The sequence below is a fragment of the Esox lucius genome, chromosome 10, assembly GCF_011004845.1.
Source record: "Esox lucius isolate fEsoLuc1 chromosome 10, fEsoLuc1.pri, whole genome shotgun sequence".
NCBI lineage: Eukaryota > Metazoa > Chordata > Actinopteri > Esociformes > Esocidae > Esox > Esox lucius.
In genome coordinates this window covers 22,417,414-22,431,135 of record NC_047578.1, presented here as the reverse complement: position 1 = coordinate 22,431,135, position 13,722 = coordinate 22,417,414, and the positions used below count along the sequence as shown (strand labels likewise).

Here is a 13,722-nt window from a genome sequence, read left to right as displayed (position 1 = left end):
TATTTGAACAAAGTAGTGTAAAAAGTTAATGAAGTGGTTCAACATTGAAGGCTGTACAATCTAATCTGATTCTGTATAGCATTTATATCAATATCTGTATATTGGTGGGTGATAAATCAAAAGATATATTATTATCTTATCAGCATATTATTATCAATATTATTATGTCACAAAGAAAATGTTTGAAACATGGAGCGCATTTAGTATCAAAGTTTTGGAATGTTTAGAGATAGCATGTAAAATCAACACGCCTGCCATGCAGAATGAGGAATCTTATCAGCCTAGATGACATTTTTATAAGCAACTTAACGTTTAATGAAGGTGGCGCTGGTTAATCCTTTGTCAGCTGTTTTATGACGTAGTTCCGTCAATCTACATGGTTGCGTTCCATTACTCAGATGTAGCCTTCATTAACCAATGTTTTCATGCCACGTCATTGACAGTGTCATACACAGACCGAGTTCTAGAACATATGATTTGTTTAAATGATTGGTAAAATAGCTATCCAGGCATTGCATTATCTGACTAGCTTGAGCAACGTCTGAGCTTTGAAACGCGCCATATATCAATTGTAGGCTAACTGAAGCAGCGGCTAGGACCTGCCAGGCCCATTTTTGCAGTAATGTAGCTGCTTCCGGGCACAGGGTACCAGCTGTAAACATGGCGGAGGAGCTGTTGGGAGCAGTGGAGAGACTTCAGTCCCGGCTCTCCGACAACTTAGAGCCTCGCAAGGTAATGATCGAAAGGCCTAGAATGGAAATGCGAGGTTGTAGTCCGCTACAACGTTTCCAAATATTGTTGCGTGGCAGGTTGTTCCGGAAATCTACTGCTGTATTTAAGATCACGTCACGACATGTAAGGTTTAGCTAACTAACTTGGTTTCTTAACCAGAGTTTATGATAAGTTAAACCTACTCCCCGGGCTACCTGCCAAGTCCGCAGAACTGGACATTCAGCAATGGAAATATTATAAAAACGGACACTGCCACTGCTTCTACCAAGTGCTAATAATGTAGCCAGTAAGTGTTTCAATGATAGACAGCTACAGCAATCCTATAAGCACGATCTAGTGTCAGCAACATCAGAACAGGCCTATGATACATTGTCGCACTTCAGTTAATGGATTAGTCTAAGTTAAAAGGAAAACAATAGTCAACATTGGGTCGTATTCACATACATAGTCCCTATCTTATAGCCTACGGTAGCCTATCGGTTGTAGCCAAATGGTATTCTGAAAACAAGAGAGAACAAAGCAATTACCGCACACACTGCCGTGTCATTGTTGAAACATTAAACTGATCAACTTTAATAAACACAGTCTCTCCGGATAGTCTGGCTAGTACCTCATCATCCCAATACGTAGACCACGACAACGGACAAACCTTAATGACGCCATGACAGTGCGCAATTTGGGCACATTTGTGTGGTGAATTCTGATTTAAACACATCCTAAAAATACCACGAACTTTGACACCACAGACACTGGGAAACTAGCAGTAGACCACTTTTAAGGAACAGATACATGGTGCAAACATCACAAAGTAAGGCTATGTTGTCGGTACAAGTTCGAATTATATTGACATTCAGTGAAAAGTGTATACCTCAGTTGCAACGGAAGGGTTGTGAATTCTAGTCCCATGTATATAAAAGCATGAAAACGTATGCACTCTACTGTAAGTCGCTTTGGAAATTGTAAGTTTAATGATCAGCAGTCGCTTATTTTGAGAGAGCCTTCAAGCTATAGTCCTGCTTCCTTTTGAAATACAGTAATTGTTGTACACTTTGCTAATCTGAGTATTTCTCAGAAGTTACTCAGTACTGAGGATGTAAGCATCAGTCTGTAAATATTCTACGTTTGCACTATCTAGCTACAGAAGACCCTCAAAAGACTGGGTGAGCTGCCTATGACTGTGGATATCCTTGTGGTAAGATTTTGAAACTCAAATCATGATTTTTGTTTCTTTTGTCAATGCCACATTGATAGTATTTAGTTATTTGGTTTCCAAGACAGCATTGTAGATAGGCGCACACTGATTGCATTGCACCGTAGTTACTCACTCACAACATTTTGAGTTTTGTCCCAAAGAGGAAGCCAAATACAGGCCCTTGTTTTGCAACGTGATGATATCAGCATTTATCAGTGGCAGCTGTAAGAGTTGATGTGCAGTTAAAAATTGTCATAAACAACCTTCAGGACATGCTTACTTTTTATGATGGAATTGCTAATGTTCTCTGCTTTATTTGCACTGGTAGTGGGCTGGCTTTAGTTAACCTCTGAATCTCAATACCTGACACACATGCGACACCACCCGCAATCATGTAATGTACCAATCATTTTGGATGAACCTTTCCTATTAACGTCCATCACTTTTGTTCTTTATGGTGCAGGAAACTGGAGTAGGTAAAACTGTGAATTCTTTGCGAAAACATGATCTCGCTGGAGATCTTGCAAAGAGCCTTGTGGCCAAGTGGAAGAAACTGGTTCCCACACCGTCTGCTGAAAGGTACAGGAACCCTCCCTGGGGATTTTTATTCTCAAGACTTTTCTTTGCCAGCAACTGCCAATTGTTCCGTTGTGCCAGGATTATTAAGCGTATTAAACCTTTGGCTTTGATGTTCTTCCTCACAGACCTGGCAACGGCAAGGATGTAAGGGCACACAGGCACCCCCGCGGTTCAGAGGGAATGGACCCTCCCCGCAAACGTGTCCGGGAACCCTCTCCGGAGGAGCGTCCTCACGTAGAAGAGGAGGAGGAGGAGGAGGAGGAGGAGGACGATGAAGTGGAGGGGATGATGGACGAAGAGGAGGAGGAGGAGGACGATGAAAGAGGCTACCGAACCAATTACTCCCCCCCTCAGCACCACTACAGCCCCCCCCAGCCAGTCCATGGCGGTGGCCAGCGAGGGGGGTACCAGTTAGAGGACTACGAGAGCCCCGTGGAAGTGGAGCCGGAGCCAGAGCCAGTGCCCAGCCCGCCACGGAAAGAGGCCCGACATGACAAACCACGCAAGGTGCCTGGCCGGGAACATGGTTCCCATGGCGATCGAGACCGGGACGAGGAGAGGCAGCGACGCCACGCCCAGACTAGCGGCGGCAGAGGTGAGGGGAAGAAACGCAGTGCCGAGAGGGATCCACAGCACAGCAGCAAGGCCTCCAAGCACAGTCGGCATGCCACCCCGCATGACAACAAGAAGGACAAGAAAGCCGGAAGCGACGGTGAGTGTGAGACCAGTCCAAGTGACCTCCCTGTGAGAAGTTCAATGTGAATTTAGTTTTTTGGACCCTGCGACATACACTCACCTAAAGGATTATTAGGAACACCTGTTCAATTTCTCATTAATGCAATTATCTGATCAACCAATCACATGGCAGTTGCTTCAATGCATTTAGGGGTGTGGTCCTGGTCAAGACAATCTCCTGAACTCCAAACTGAATGTCAGAATGGGAAAGAAAGGTGATTTAAGCAATTTTGAGTGTGGCATGGTTGTTGGTGCCAGACGGGCCGGTCTGAGTATTTCACAATCTGCTCAGTTACTGGGATTTTCACGCACAACCATTTCTAGGGTTTACAAAGAATGGTGTGAAAAGGGCAAAACATCCAGTATGCGGCAGTCCTGTGGGTGAAAATGCCTTGTTGATGCTAGAGGTCAGAGGAGAATGGGCCGACTGATTCAAGCTGATAGAAGAGCAGCTTTGACTGAAATAACCACTCGTTACAACCAAGGTATGCAGCAAAGCATTTGTGAAGCCACAACACGCACAACCTTGAGGTGGATGGGCTACAACAGCAGAAGACCCCACAGGGTACCACTCAGCTCCACTACAAATAGGAAAAAGAGGCTACAATTTGCACGAGCTCACCAAACTGGAAGAATGTTGCCTGGTCTGATGAGTCTCGATTTCTGTTGAGACATTCATATGGTAGAGTCAGAATGTGGCATAAACAGAATGAGAACATGGATCCATCATGCCTTGTTACCACTGTGCAGGCTGGTGGTAGTGGTGGTGTAATTGTGTGGGGGATGTTTTCTTGGCACACTTTAGGCCCCTTGAGCATTGTTTCTGTCCATGTCCATCCCTTTATGACCACCATGTACCTATCCTCTGATGGCTACTTCCAGCAGGATAATGCACCATGTCACAAAGCTTGAATCATTTCAAATTGGTTTCTTGAACATGACAATGAGTTCACTGTACTGAAATGGCCCCCACAGTCACCAGATCTCAACCCAATAGAGCATCTTTGGGATGTGGTGGAATGGGAGCTTCGTGCCCTGGATGTGCATCCCACAAATCTCCATCAACTGCAAGATTCTATCCTATCAATATGGACCAACATTTCTAAAGAATGCTTTCAGCACCTTGTTGAATCAATGCCACGTAGAATTAAGGCAGTTCTGAAGGCGAAAGGGGGTCAAACACAGTATTAGTATGGTGTTCCTAATAATCCTTTAGGTGAGTGTATACAGAGTGGCTGGTTCTCTAATGACGTCCTAATCTGTGGCTGCCCCTATCAAGCTGAGTCTGGCTGTTTTGTTAAGGTGCTATACATTGTAATTTCCAGAAATGTCCGTGATAGGTCGGCAGTCAGAGTGGAATGACGGTGTTTCACCTACCCACCAGTACTGCGATTGGCTGTGATGTTTGCCTGTTGATGTAATTAAGAAAAGCTGTTTTGACTAAATATTTGTAATTTCACAGTTGCTAATTATCTACACAGTTCATTCAATGTGTGATTATGTAAGAAGACTTGCACTAAATAATGTAGGGATTCATTATACCATAACTGTTATACCGTAACTGTTCTCATAACCAAAAAAAAATCTACCGAAATTAAAAAGACAAGCACAAATCTCCAGGATGTTATGCAGTGGGGGAGGGGTATATATTTTTTAAATGGAGAATGTTGTAATTCACCCAGCTTCCATTTGGGGGAGGAATGCCAGATTTTTTTTAATAGATTATTTTCAAATCGTCAGTTACCTTTTTGACATATGGTCACACTGTAAAGTTTCTCTTATGGTTGATTTAGAGACTCAATTATTGTTAACTTTTCCCATTAATCTTATTCTCAAAGATGCGGCTTGTATCTCACCCACTACTCTCTAGACAACGGGCTCCCGTAACATCTTTCTCTTCTTGTTACACTTTAGGGAGGTCACGGGATCCTAGAGACTCCCCTGTATTAGGCCTGGCTCCTGAGGAGCAGGAGGAGGAGGCCTTCGATACCCCCACAATGTCCTTTGAATCCTTCCTCACATATGACGCCCCGACTCCCACCAAGAAGAAGAAGAAACCCGGTAGCAGCAGTCGTCCCTCGTCCCACCATCACACCCCTCCTCGTCCGCCAGTCCAGCCCTCGTCTGCTGCTCCTACCTCCAGCAAGGAGTCCAAACCCAGCAAGGAGTCCAAACCCAGCAAGGAGTCCAAACCCAGCAAGGAGTCCAAACCCAGCAAAACCAACGGGAGCCGCAGCAAGAGAGCCGAGCATGCCTCTACCCCGACGGTGGCGACCCCCGTGTCTGAGAAGCGCAGGAGGGTACGGCCAGACCTTCTTTGAACTTTTGTCCTCAGTCGACACAATAGCAAATTTCCATATTTTGTGGACAGCACTTAAAAAAAAATATGTATAATGGTAAAACGGTTTAGTTTCAGATACATGTAATTTTTTACAGTTAATGACATAGTCCTCTTGCTCTTGATTTTTACTAACTAGTTGCCTTTGATTAACCTTGTAATGTCATTATTGTCCAGTTCTTGACCGAACACCTCTGATGTACTCTTTTACCCAAGGTGATCGATGTTGTGCCCATGCTTCCGGAAATCCCTTTGCCGGCCATCCAACCTAACTATAGACCTCTGCCATCCATTGATCTCACGCCATTGTCTCCTCAGAGGCGCAAAGGTGTTTTTCTAATCATGTTGATTCTTTTACGCTGTGTGCATACCACTGTGAATGCATTCCCAGTCAGTGTTATTTTCCATCCACGCTAATATCATCTGTAGTTAGCTTATTAGGTGTGATGCCCCGACAGGTCTGATCCAGCTTAGTTACTGTTTGATTAAACATCATTACTGAAAAAACTAGTGATCTAAGCATATTTGACTGTGGTATGATTGTCGATGCCAGGGGAACCTGTTCTGGTATCTGGAAATTGACACACGAGCGTCCATGATTTACAAGGAACGGTTCAACAAACAGAAAAATCCAGTTAGTGGCAGTCTCGTATGCAGACAAAACAATGTAACCACCTGGCCACAACCAGGCAAACGACAGCGCAGGGCTCGAGGTGGCATCACGGAAATGCTTGGTCTTCGCGATGCAACAGATGGATTCCACTTTTGCTGAAAAGGAGAAGCAGCCCCTCTGGGCCACATGAGCACAAACTGTGTTAAGTGGAAAAACATTTGTATGGTTCTATTGTGTCTTGCGTATGGATCCAGATTTAGCGTAAGCAAATGGACCCATCCTGCCAGAATCTGTGACCCAAATAATACAGGTAGTTTTGTGGGTAGAGGAGGGTGTGACCCATTATTAGAAAATGTGCGTCAGGCAAAATGTATCTTTTTCAGATTATTCCATGTAAACGTCATTGTTAGGAAACTTATTCTTTATACAAAGCTTTATATTATCATAGTGTTTATTCATAGTGATTGTAATTTTCTGTTCATGTGAACTACTATATCTGTCATGTACTGGTGTGGGTTTTAGAAGTAGAATTATAGTGTGTATTGACAGTGATTGTAGTATTTTGTGCATGTAAATGTCTCTGCTAAATCTACAGTATTTTATGCTAGTGTGGGTTTTGGGAGTATACTTTGTATGTTCTGGATTTGTCTGGACTTGTAAAGTGGGGACATTTGTAAGCTGATCGTATTCTCTAGACCAGGCCTAAACCAGTTAGCTCTGGTTGTCAATCATTTCTCATGTTTTACTTTCCCTCTTTCCTGCAGGTCCTGTGTCAAATGATGCAGAAGAGGACGCTGGCTTCACCGGGAGACGCTTTAACTCTAAAATGACAGTTTACTCAGGTTCAAAGACATCCTATCTGCCCAAGATGATGAGTCTGTACGAACAGTGTATTAGGGTGCTTCAAAACAACATTGACTGTGAGTGTCTTTTTTCCTTGGGAATCAATGTTGATGTGCTTATTTAAAGATCTGTATATTACTTTCTATTATTACATTTAGTTAAATTGTTAATGTAGTGCATGTAACTACATTTTTGCCTTCTCCAAAAGGAGAGAAGGCAAATAAGTTCACCACTCACCTCCATTTCTTATTGGCTGTCATTCAAACGCCAACACCATAATTGTGGTTTGGATTCTTATGATAAATTGGCACACTTGAAGAAAAAATAAACACATTTAACTGAGAGGATCATGTGACCCCCCCCCCCCGGTCTTTAATCCTGCTCTGAACATAGACAGTGTGGTTTTTTTCCCCCTCAAGGACTTCTTATTGGAGGACATATATTAATTTTCGAAAACGTATTCTAACCTGAGCTTCTGTTCATGGAATTGTCAAGTTATATTTTTATCTGAGAGACACTTGACAAGCTTTCGACTGTATTTTTGCTTAGCAATTGATGAGGTTGGAGGCGTGCCCTTTGAGATTCTAGAACCAGTACTGGAGCGATGCACGCCGGAACAACTGTACCGCATTGAACAATGCAATCAGGTAGCATGCATAAACACACACACACACACACACACACACACACACCAGTAACTCCTTAGGTAACGAATAGAAGTAAAACCATGACATCTAACTGCTTTGGACATGGAATGGTGTTTACCCACTACTAAATTAGGATATATTTCATGACAAAACCTCAGCTTCTGTCTACTGGTCATTTTTAAATTACGTCTTCAACTAATTACATGGTTTATCTGAGAGATGCTTGACACCCTGTGAATTCTGGGAATCACTGCATAACAGTGTGCTTGCTGTATGTTTGTTAGGCGGTAGATGAGGTGGGAAACATGTCATTTCAGGTTCCCAAGGTTATCTTGAGGAAAACATGATGAAATTATACTTTACATGTGTAGCTTTCTGTAATCTGCTTGTGTACTTGCTCAGTGCTTCACCGAGGAGTCGGATGAGCTGTGGCACCGCCACTGCCAGCGGGACTTCAAGCACGAGACGCCCCAAGAGTATGAGTCGTGGCGGGAGATGTACCTTCGGAAGCACGACGAGCGTGAGGAGCGCCTGCGCATGCTCACCCAGAACATCAGCTCGGCTCATGCGAACAAGCCCAAAGGTGCTGTCTCAATGCCGTCCCTACCAGCTGTGTTATGTTATGAGCACACTGTACTTGTAACCTGGAGTTACTGTTGAAATTAAAGGGGCACTGTGTAGAATCCTGCCTCTTAACAATAACGCACCTTGTCTCCTCGTCTTCCCTTATCAAACAAGACCAGAATAATATCAGCTGGTCCAGGGTGGTTTAGGATGGAAAGCATAGTACTATGAGCATATAAAGCAAGACTACAAGTCAATGCAAACTGATGGACGGACCGGTGCTCAAATCTATTTAGTTGAAAAAAGTTATTTGGAACATTAACTGAAAACATTAACTGCAGCTGTCTACTGGTCATTTTTGCATGTGTTTATGCCAGTAGTACAGTAAAAAAAATTGCATATTGCCCCTTTAACCTGCACAAGTGGTGTTTATTGTGTGGGAGCCTGTGTTCATCGTTGTTTTTCCCCGGCAGGTCGACAGGTTAAAATGGCATTTGTCAACTCCGTCGCCAAACCCCCGCGGGACGTCCGCCGGCGACAGGAGAAGTTTGGTACCAAGAGCACCTCGACCGCCAGCTCCACTGCAGCTGCCGCTCCCATCAAGTATGCGGAGACTAGCGCGCCGGTCACATGCAGTGAAGCGCTGCTTGCTTCTCTCATGGCCACTTTTGTATTTCTATATACGACGACGTTGCTAGCATGCTGATCAGTTTCATAAAACCCCATATATTTTAATTTACAATTCAGAGCTCCCCAACCTTGTCCTTGTAGAGTCACCACCCTATTGGTTTTTAATCCAGCTATGAATATACTGTACTTGATTCTAAAAGTATTTGATAAAATAAATCGGATTAGTTACAATGGGGGTTAGAGCAAAACATCTTCTGGAGGGTGGCTGTCTTGGGACAGGGTGGACAACCCTGATTTACAAGTTGGCATTTAAGATTGTATGTGGATTTTTGGAGCCATGCATGACAGTATGGGGTATTATAAAGGCTACCAGCTCACATGGAGGGATTATGAATCATAACTCACCGGTAAACTAAATACTGAATCTCCTGTTGAAATGTTTTGGCTTTTGCTAAACTTTCAGAAGGATACACAGCTTCAGGGATGCCAGAATAGCGAGTGGACCTTATATAAGACCGGAAAGACAAGAGACCGAAGCAGCAGATTTTTTGATTTTCAGCCCATCAGTAGGGTGAGGATAAAGTGAAAAGGGAAGAAAAGGGCCTATAGAAATATTTCTGAATCATTGTCACACATTTACATATACAGAGAAACACTAAACTGAATATTAACAAATGCTATGTTAACCAAATACAGTATGTACATAATGTTTGAGAAATGCTAGGTCATGTTATGTAGGTTCAGTGCCCGAGGATGACATGGAATGAGGTAATTCATTCTGACGTTTTTCTGCCAATTAGATTTTCCAGGGAGACTGTGAGCTTCAGAGAAATTGTGAAAGCTAGACAGGAAAGGAAAGTGAGAAAATTGTTCAGTCTGACATCAGGGTGAGGTTAGCAGCTAGGCTAAATGAGCAGAGAAGAGCAAAAAATAAAAAAACAGTTCTAAAATGTTCATTTCATTGTTTGCTAGTTTTCAAAAGAATTTGTCAAAGATTGAGTTAAAAAAAAAAAAGATTATACCATACACTGATTTGGTTGGTTCGACCATCCTGTTTTTCCCCCCTGCACAGAATAAGGCCAGCTGTGTCGTACAGCGCTCATTCCGCTGAGTCCATTTACTCCTCTTCTCACGGTAGTCCCCCTGAAACCTTGCGCTCCTCAGGTCCCAGCGGTGGGGGTGGCCCTAGCCCCAACCCCAGCCCAAGAGACAACAAGCCACAGGTCAAAAGTGAGTATTTTGTGGAGAAGGGTGTGTATTTTCCATATCTATAAAAGATCATATTTTACACCACATTGAAGAAAAAAGTTATATTTGATTAAAATGTGTGATTTTAATCTCATGAGATGTAAAAGTCTTTGTGTCTTCCTTTTCCTCCGCTAAAAGGCATTGTCTGTTTGTCTTGCAGAAATCGCACCTATGATGGCCAAAACTATCAAAGCTTTCAAGAACAGATTCTCCCGCAGATAGAGATGAATGCGAAGAGTGATTGAGGAAGAGATTGTAGGAGCTAAGCTCTTTTATTTCAGTGAATGATAATAGTTTCTCAAACACACACACAACTTGAGAGAGATGTTAACCATTATTTTAGCATTTCCTACATACACAAATTTATGAACTCCATTTTTAACAGTTTTGAGAGACTATGGCAACTCCCCCTCACAAACAGACACAAAACACACACACACACACACACACACCAAATTAGACGTCAAAGGCAAATCCAGTATTTTGTTACAAGTTCATGCTGCATCATACACTACAGTTGAACTCTGGCTCAGAACTAAGCTTCGTCATGTTACACAAGTTATTTACACATCAAATTGCGTTGTGCTGCTACAGTCAGCATGTCTTTAAATACAATGGAGTAGACTTTTTTTATTCCAGTGCATCCACACCTTGTTTTCCTACTGTGTTCAGTGCTAAATTACGTGTGCATCCCTACTTTGATCTCGTTCACTGTGATGAGTGAAGAATGAAGTGAGTGCGGGAAGAGGAAAACACAAAAAGGGAGAAAGAGGAAAAAGCAAGTGATAGGACCCTGCAGTTTCACTCTTCTGTATTTATTTTCAACTCTGGGACCCCTGGCCCAAATGGAAGTGGATCAAATAGTAATTTTAATAGATTTTAATAAATGTTATATGGACATTTTTAATAAAATTGACTTTTTGCCTGGATTGTTGTGGATTTAATTTAATGTGCAGTGTTGGTGTTGATTTGAAAGATAATTATAATGCTCAAATCTAACAATAGAACTAAACACAGTACTACGTGCAGAATGTAGTAAATTTTTTATGCCCCACTCTATTTAGGAATTCTGAATCTTTAGAATTTAATACAGCATCATCAATGATGACTCGTGGAAAAATAATATTTTGGGGGTACAAATCCAATGAGAATAGTTTCCCTTTACGCACTGATAAGGCATGGATTATACATGTACCTGCTATCTCATTGGTCCTGCGCAGGCCAATCAAAAGGGCACGTTGGTGTTTTGCGTCTGTACGTGTGTCTTGATTGGCTATTGTCGTACATGTGATTTTGAAACGTTTTCTCCAGAATGTTGTGGAATAGTGAAACCAGCCTACTCAGTCTGAAACAAACAACTTGGCTGACTAGTTGGAGAACCCGAATAATCACTTTTGGACTTATACTTATCTGAAGTGCGATTTAAGGTAAAGTACCTGCAATGTCTGGTCATGGTCACGGTGGACACAGCCACGGCTGCTGTGAAGATGAGCACGAGCCAGCGGAACGGGGCCTGGAGTATGCACTGTACCAGCGCATTGACGTCGAGAAACTGCAATGCCTTAACGAAACTAGAGAAGGCGACGGGAAACTTGTTTTTAAACCATGGGATCAACGGACAGACCGGGAGAAGGTAAGTTGACTTTATAGACTATTTTTGCTTGCTTTTTCTGAAATTATGAAGTCCTGTATCTTAAAACTAAGAGTAACGCAGCTGTGACAGCTGCCATTTTGGCTCTGCAGTAAATGAAACAAATGTTTGCATGGCATTGGTACATTGATTTGCTGAAAAATATAATTTGCTAGTATAATGCCAAAAGTGGGTGATGTGGTTCATCCCTAAAAATACGCATTCTCTTTAACTTATTCAAATGTTTTTTGTGTAAGTTTTACAAGTTGTGCTCAAGAGATGGGACCTGTCATATGTTCTATTTGTAAACGCTTTTCTCTTGCCATTTATCTGCCAAACGATTAGCCTATGTAGTAGTTATATCCCATTAATGATCTTGAAACGGTTTCTATCCTTTGCAGTTTGTGGAGAGTGATGCTGATGAAGAGCTCCTGTTCAATATCCCGTATGTAAATACCTCCTTCACACTCCTTTTAACATTTTATCTTTTTTGACTTTATACCCTTGTTTCATCATATGTTTGTACATTTTTTTTAATTTTTTTTTAATTTTTTTAACCAACCATCTTTTTCTCAGGTTCACAGGAAGTGTCAAGCTAAAAGGAATCATAATTTCGGGTGAAGATGATGAATCGCATCCTGCTGAAATGAGACTGTGAGTGAGTACTGTGCCTCTTAGAAAAACCTTCGGTACGGACTGTGGAATTACATTAACCCAGTGCAGCATGTATGAACTCTGTCTACAATTTGATATAACCGCCTATTACGAACAACATCTTGTAGGTACAAGAACATACCCCAAATGTCTTTTGATGACACCGGCAGAGAGCCTGACCAAGCATTCCGTCTCAATAGAGATCCCCTGGCTCAGCTAGAATACCCAACAAAGTAAGAGCAATGTAAATATACTCTGTGAACTCTGATCTCTAAGTGTCCATGAAACCTAAAACCCACAACCTTGGATAATTATTATTATTTTTTCTCCAGGATTGCCCGTTTCTCCAATGTTAATCACTTGTCAATTCACATATCACGGAATTTTGGGACAGAATCCACAAAGATCTACTACATTGGGCTGAGAGGGGAGTTCTTCCAAGTAAGTAAAACCTTGAGCTCTACCTCGAGTATGTAAATCCTGTACAGCTCTGATGGTTTACAGACAGTTCTTTTCGTGAAAGTACACAGTAGAATTTTTCTTTTAAAACCTCATTTTTCTAGGCTCACAGACATGAAGTGACCATCTGCAACTACGAGGCAACTGCTAACCCTGCAGACCATAAAGTCGAGAGCCTCATCCCACAAACAAATTTCATTTCTTAAGAAGAATAAGGGGTTCGGAGACTGTTGGATCAGCCTGAAGTGTAACGGTGCATACTTAGGCCTGTGTCTTTTGAGGTCTGATTATGACTGATGCTGAATATCCATGTAAAGTCTGGATTTGCTAAGTTGTTACACTTATTTTTTTGACAATAAAGAGTGGAGGCATAGAGTTTTTTTGGTTTGGTAGAGTACTACATTTAAGGTCATATTTTGGCAACACTGTTAATACATCAAAAGTATCACAATTATTCATTAAAAACAAGGCTTCTCAATTGGCGGGTTGTAACCCAAATCTGGTCACAACCCAAATTTGTTGGAGTTTTTGAATGGTTGAGTGATTGAGTCATTACATTTTAATACATTCTTCATCCAAACTATGAGCAATACAGAATTGTTCACCATGAAAAACGGAAATGTAATTCACTTGCCTAATATAATTGCTGCATTTATTGTCAGTGTAACTTAAACAATTGATTTCTAGTCAGGCTTTTGGCAAAACAAATATAAATTCTACTTTTTTTAACTTGATATATTTAAACTTTAATGCCCAGTTTTTTTTTACAATAACATTTCATATTCAGCATTTTGAATGGTCCTGGGCAGCTAACCAGAGGAAAGCAGAGTAGGATTTACAGAGCTCTAGCTTGACAGG

The 13,722-nt window shown here is 41.9% G+C and overlaps 2 protein-coding genes across 2 annotated transcripts; both read left to right on the top strand.

Annotated features, from left to right (window-relative positions):
- The first annotated feature begins 488 nt into the window (after nucleotides 1–488).
- eloa (elongin A) lies at nucleotides 489–11,050 on the top strand. The gene is made up of 12 exons (XM_010900295.5): nucleotides 489–732; nucleotides 1,868–1,924; nucleotides 2,388–2,503; nucleotides 2,629–3,215; nucleotides 5,153–5,538; nucleotides 5,793–5,904; nucleotides 6,954–7,109; nucleotides 7,582–7,679; nucleotides 8,082–8,262; nucleotides 8,717–8,846; nucleotides 9,946–10,103; nucleotides 10,282–11,050. The coding sequence occupies exons 1-12, from the start codon at nucleotides 661–663 to the stop codon at nucleotides 10,341–10,343; spliced, it is 2,115 nt and encodes a 704-aa protein (XP_010898597.2). The 5' UTR covers nucleotides 489–660; the 3' UTR covers nucleotides 10,344–11,050.
- A 368-nt stretch (nucleotides 11,051–11,418) lies between these two features.
- pithd1 (PITH (C-terminal proteasome-interacting domain of thioredoxin-like) domain containing 1) lies at nucleotides 11,419–13,244 on the top strand. The gene is made up of 6 exons (XM_010900296.3): nucleotides 11,419–11,754; nucleotides 12,153–12,196; nucleotides 12,328–12,405; nucleotides 12,534–12,638; nucleotides 12,738–12,846; nucleotides 12,969–13,244. Exons 1-6 carry the CDS (start codon nucleotides 11,563–11,565, stop codon nucleotides 13,068–13,070), a joined length of 630 nt encoding a protein of 209 aa, XP_010898598.1. The 5' UTR covers nucleotides 11,419–11,562; the 3' UTR covers nucleotides 13,071–13,244.
- Nucleotides 13,245–13,722: the final 478 nt, after the last annotated feature.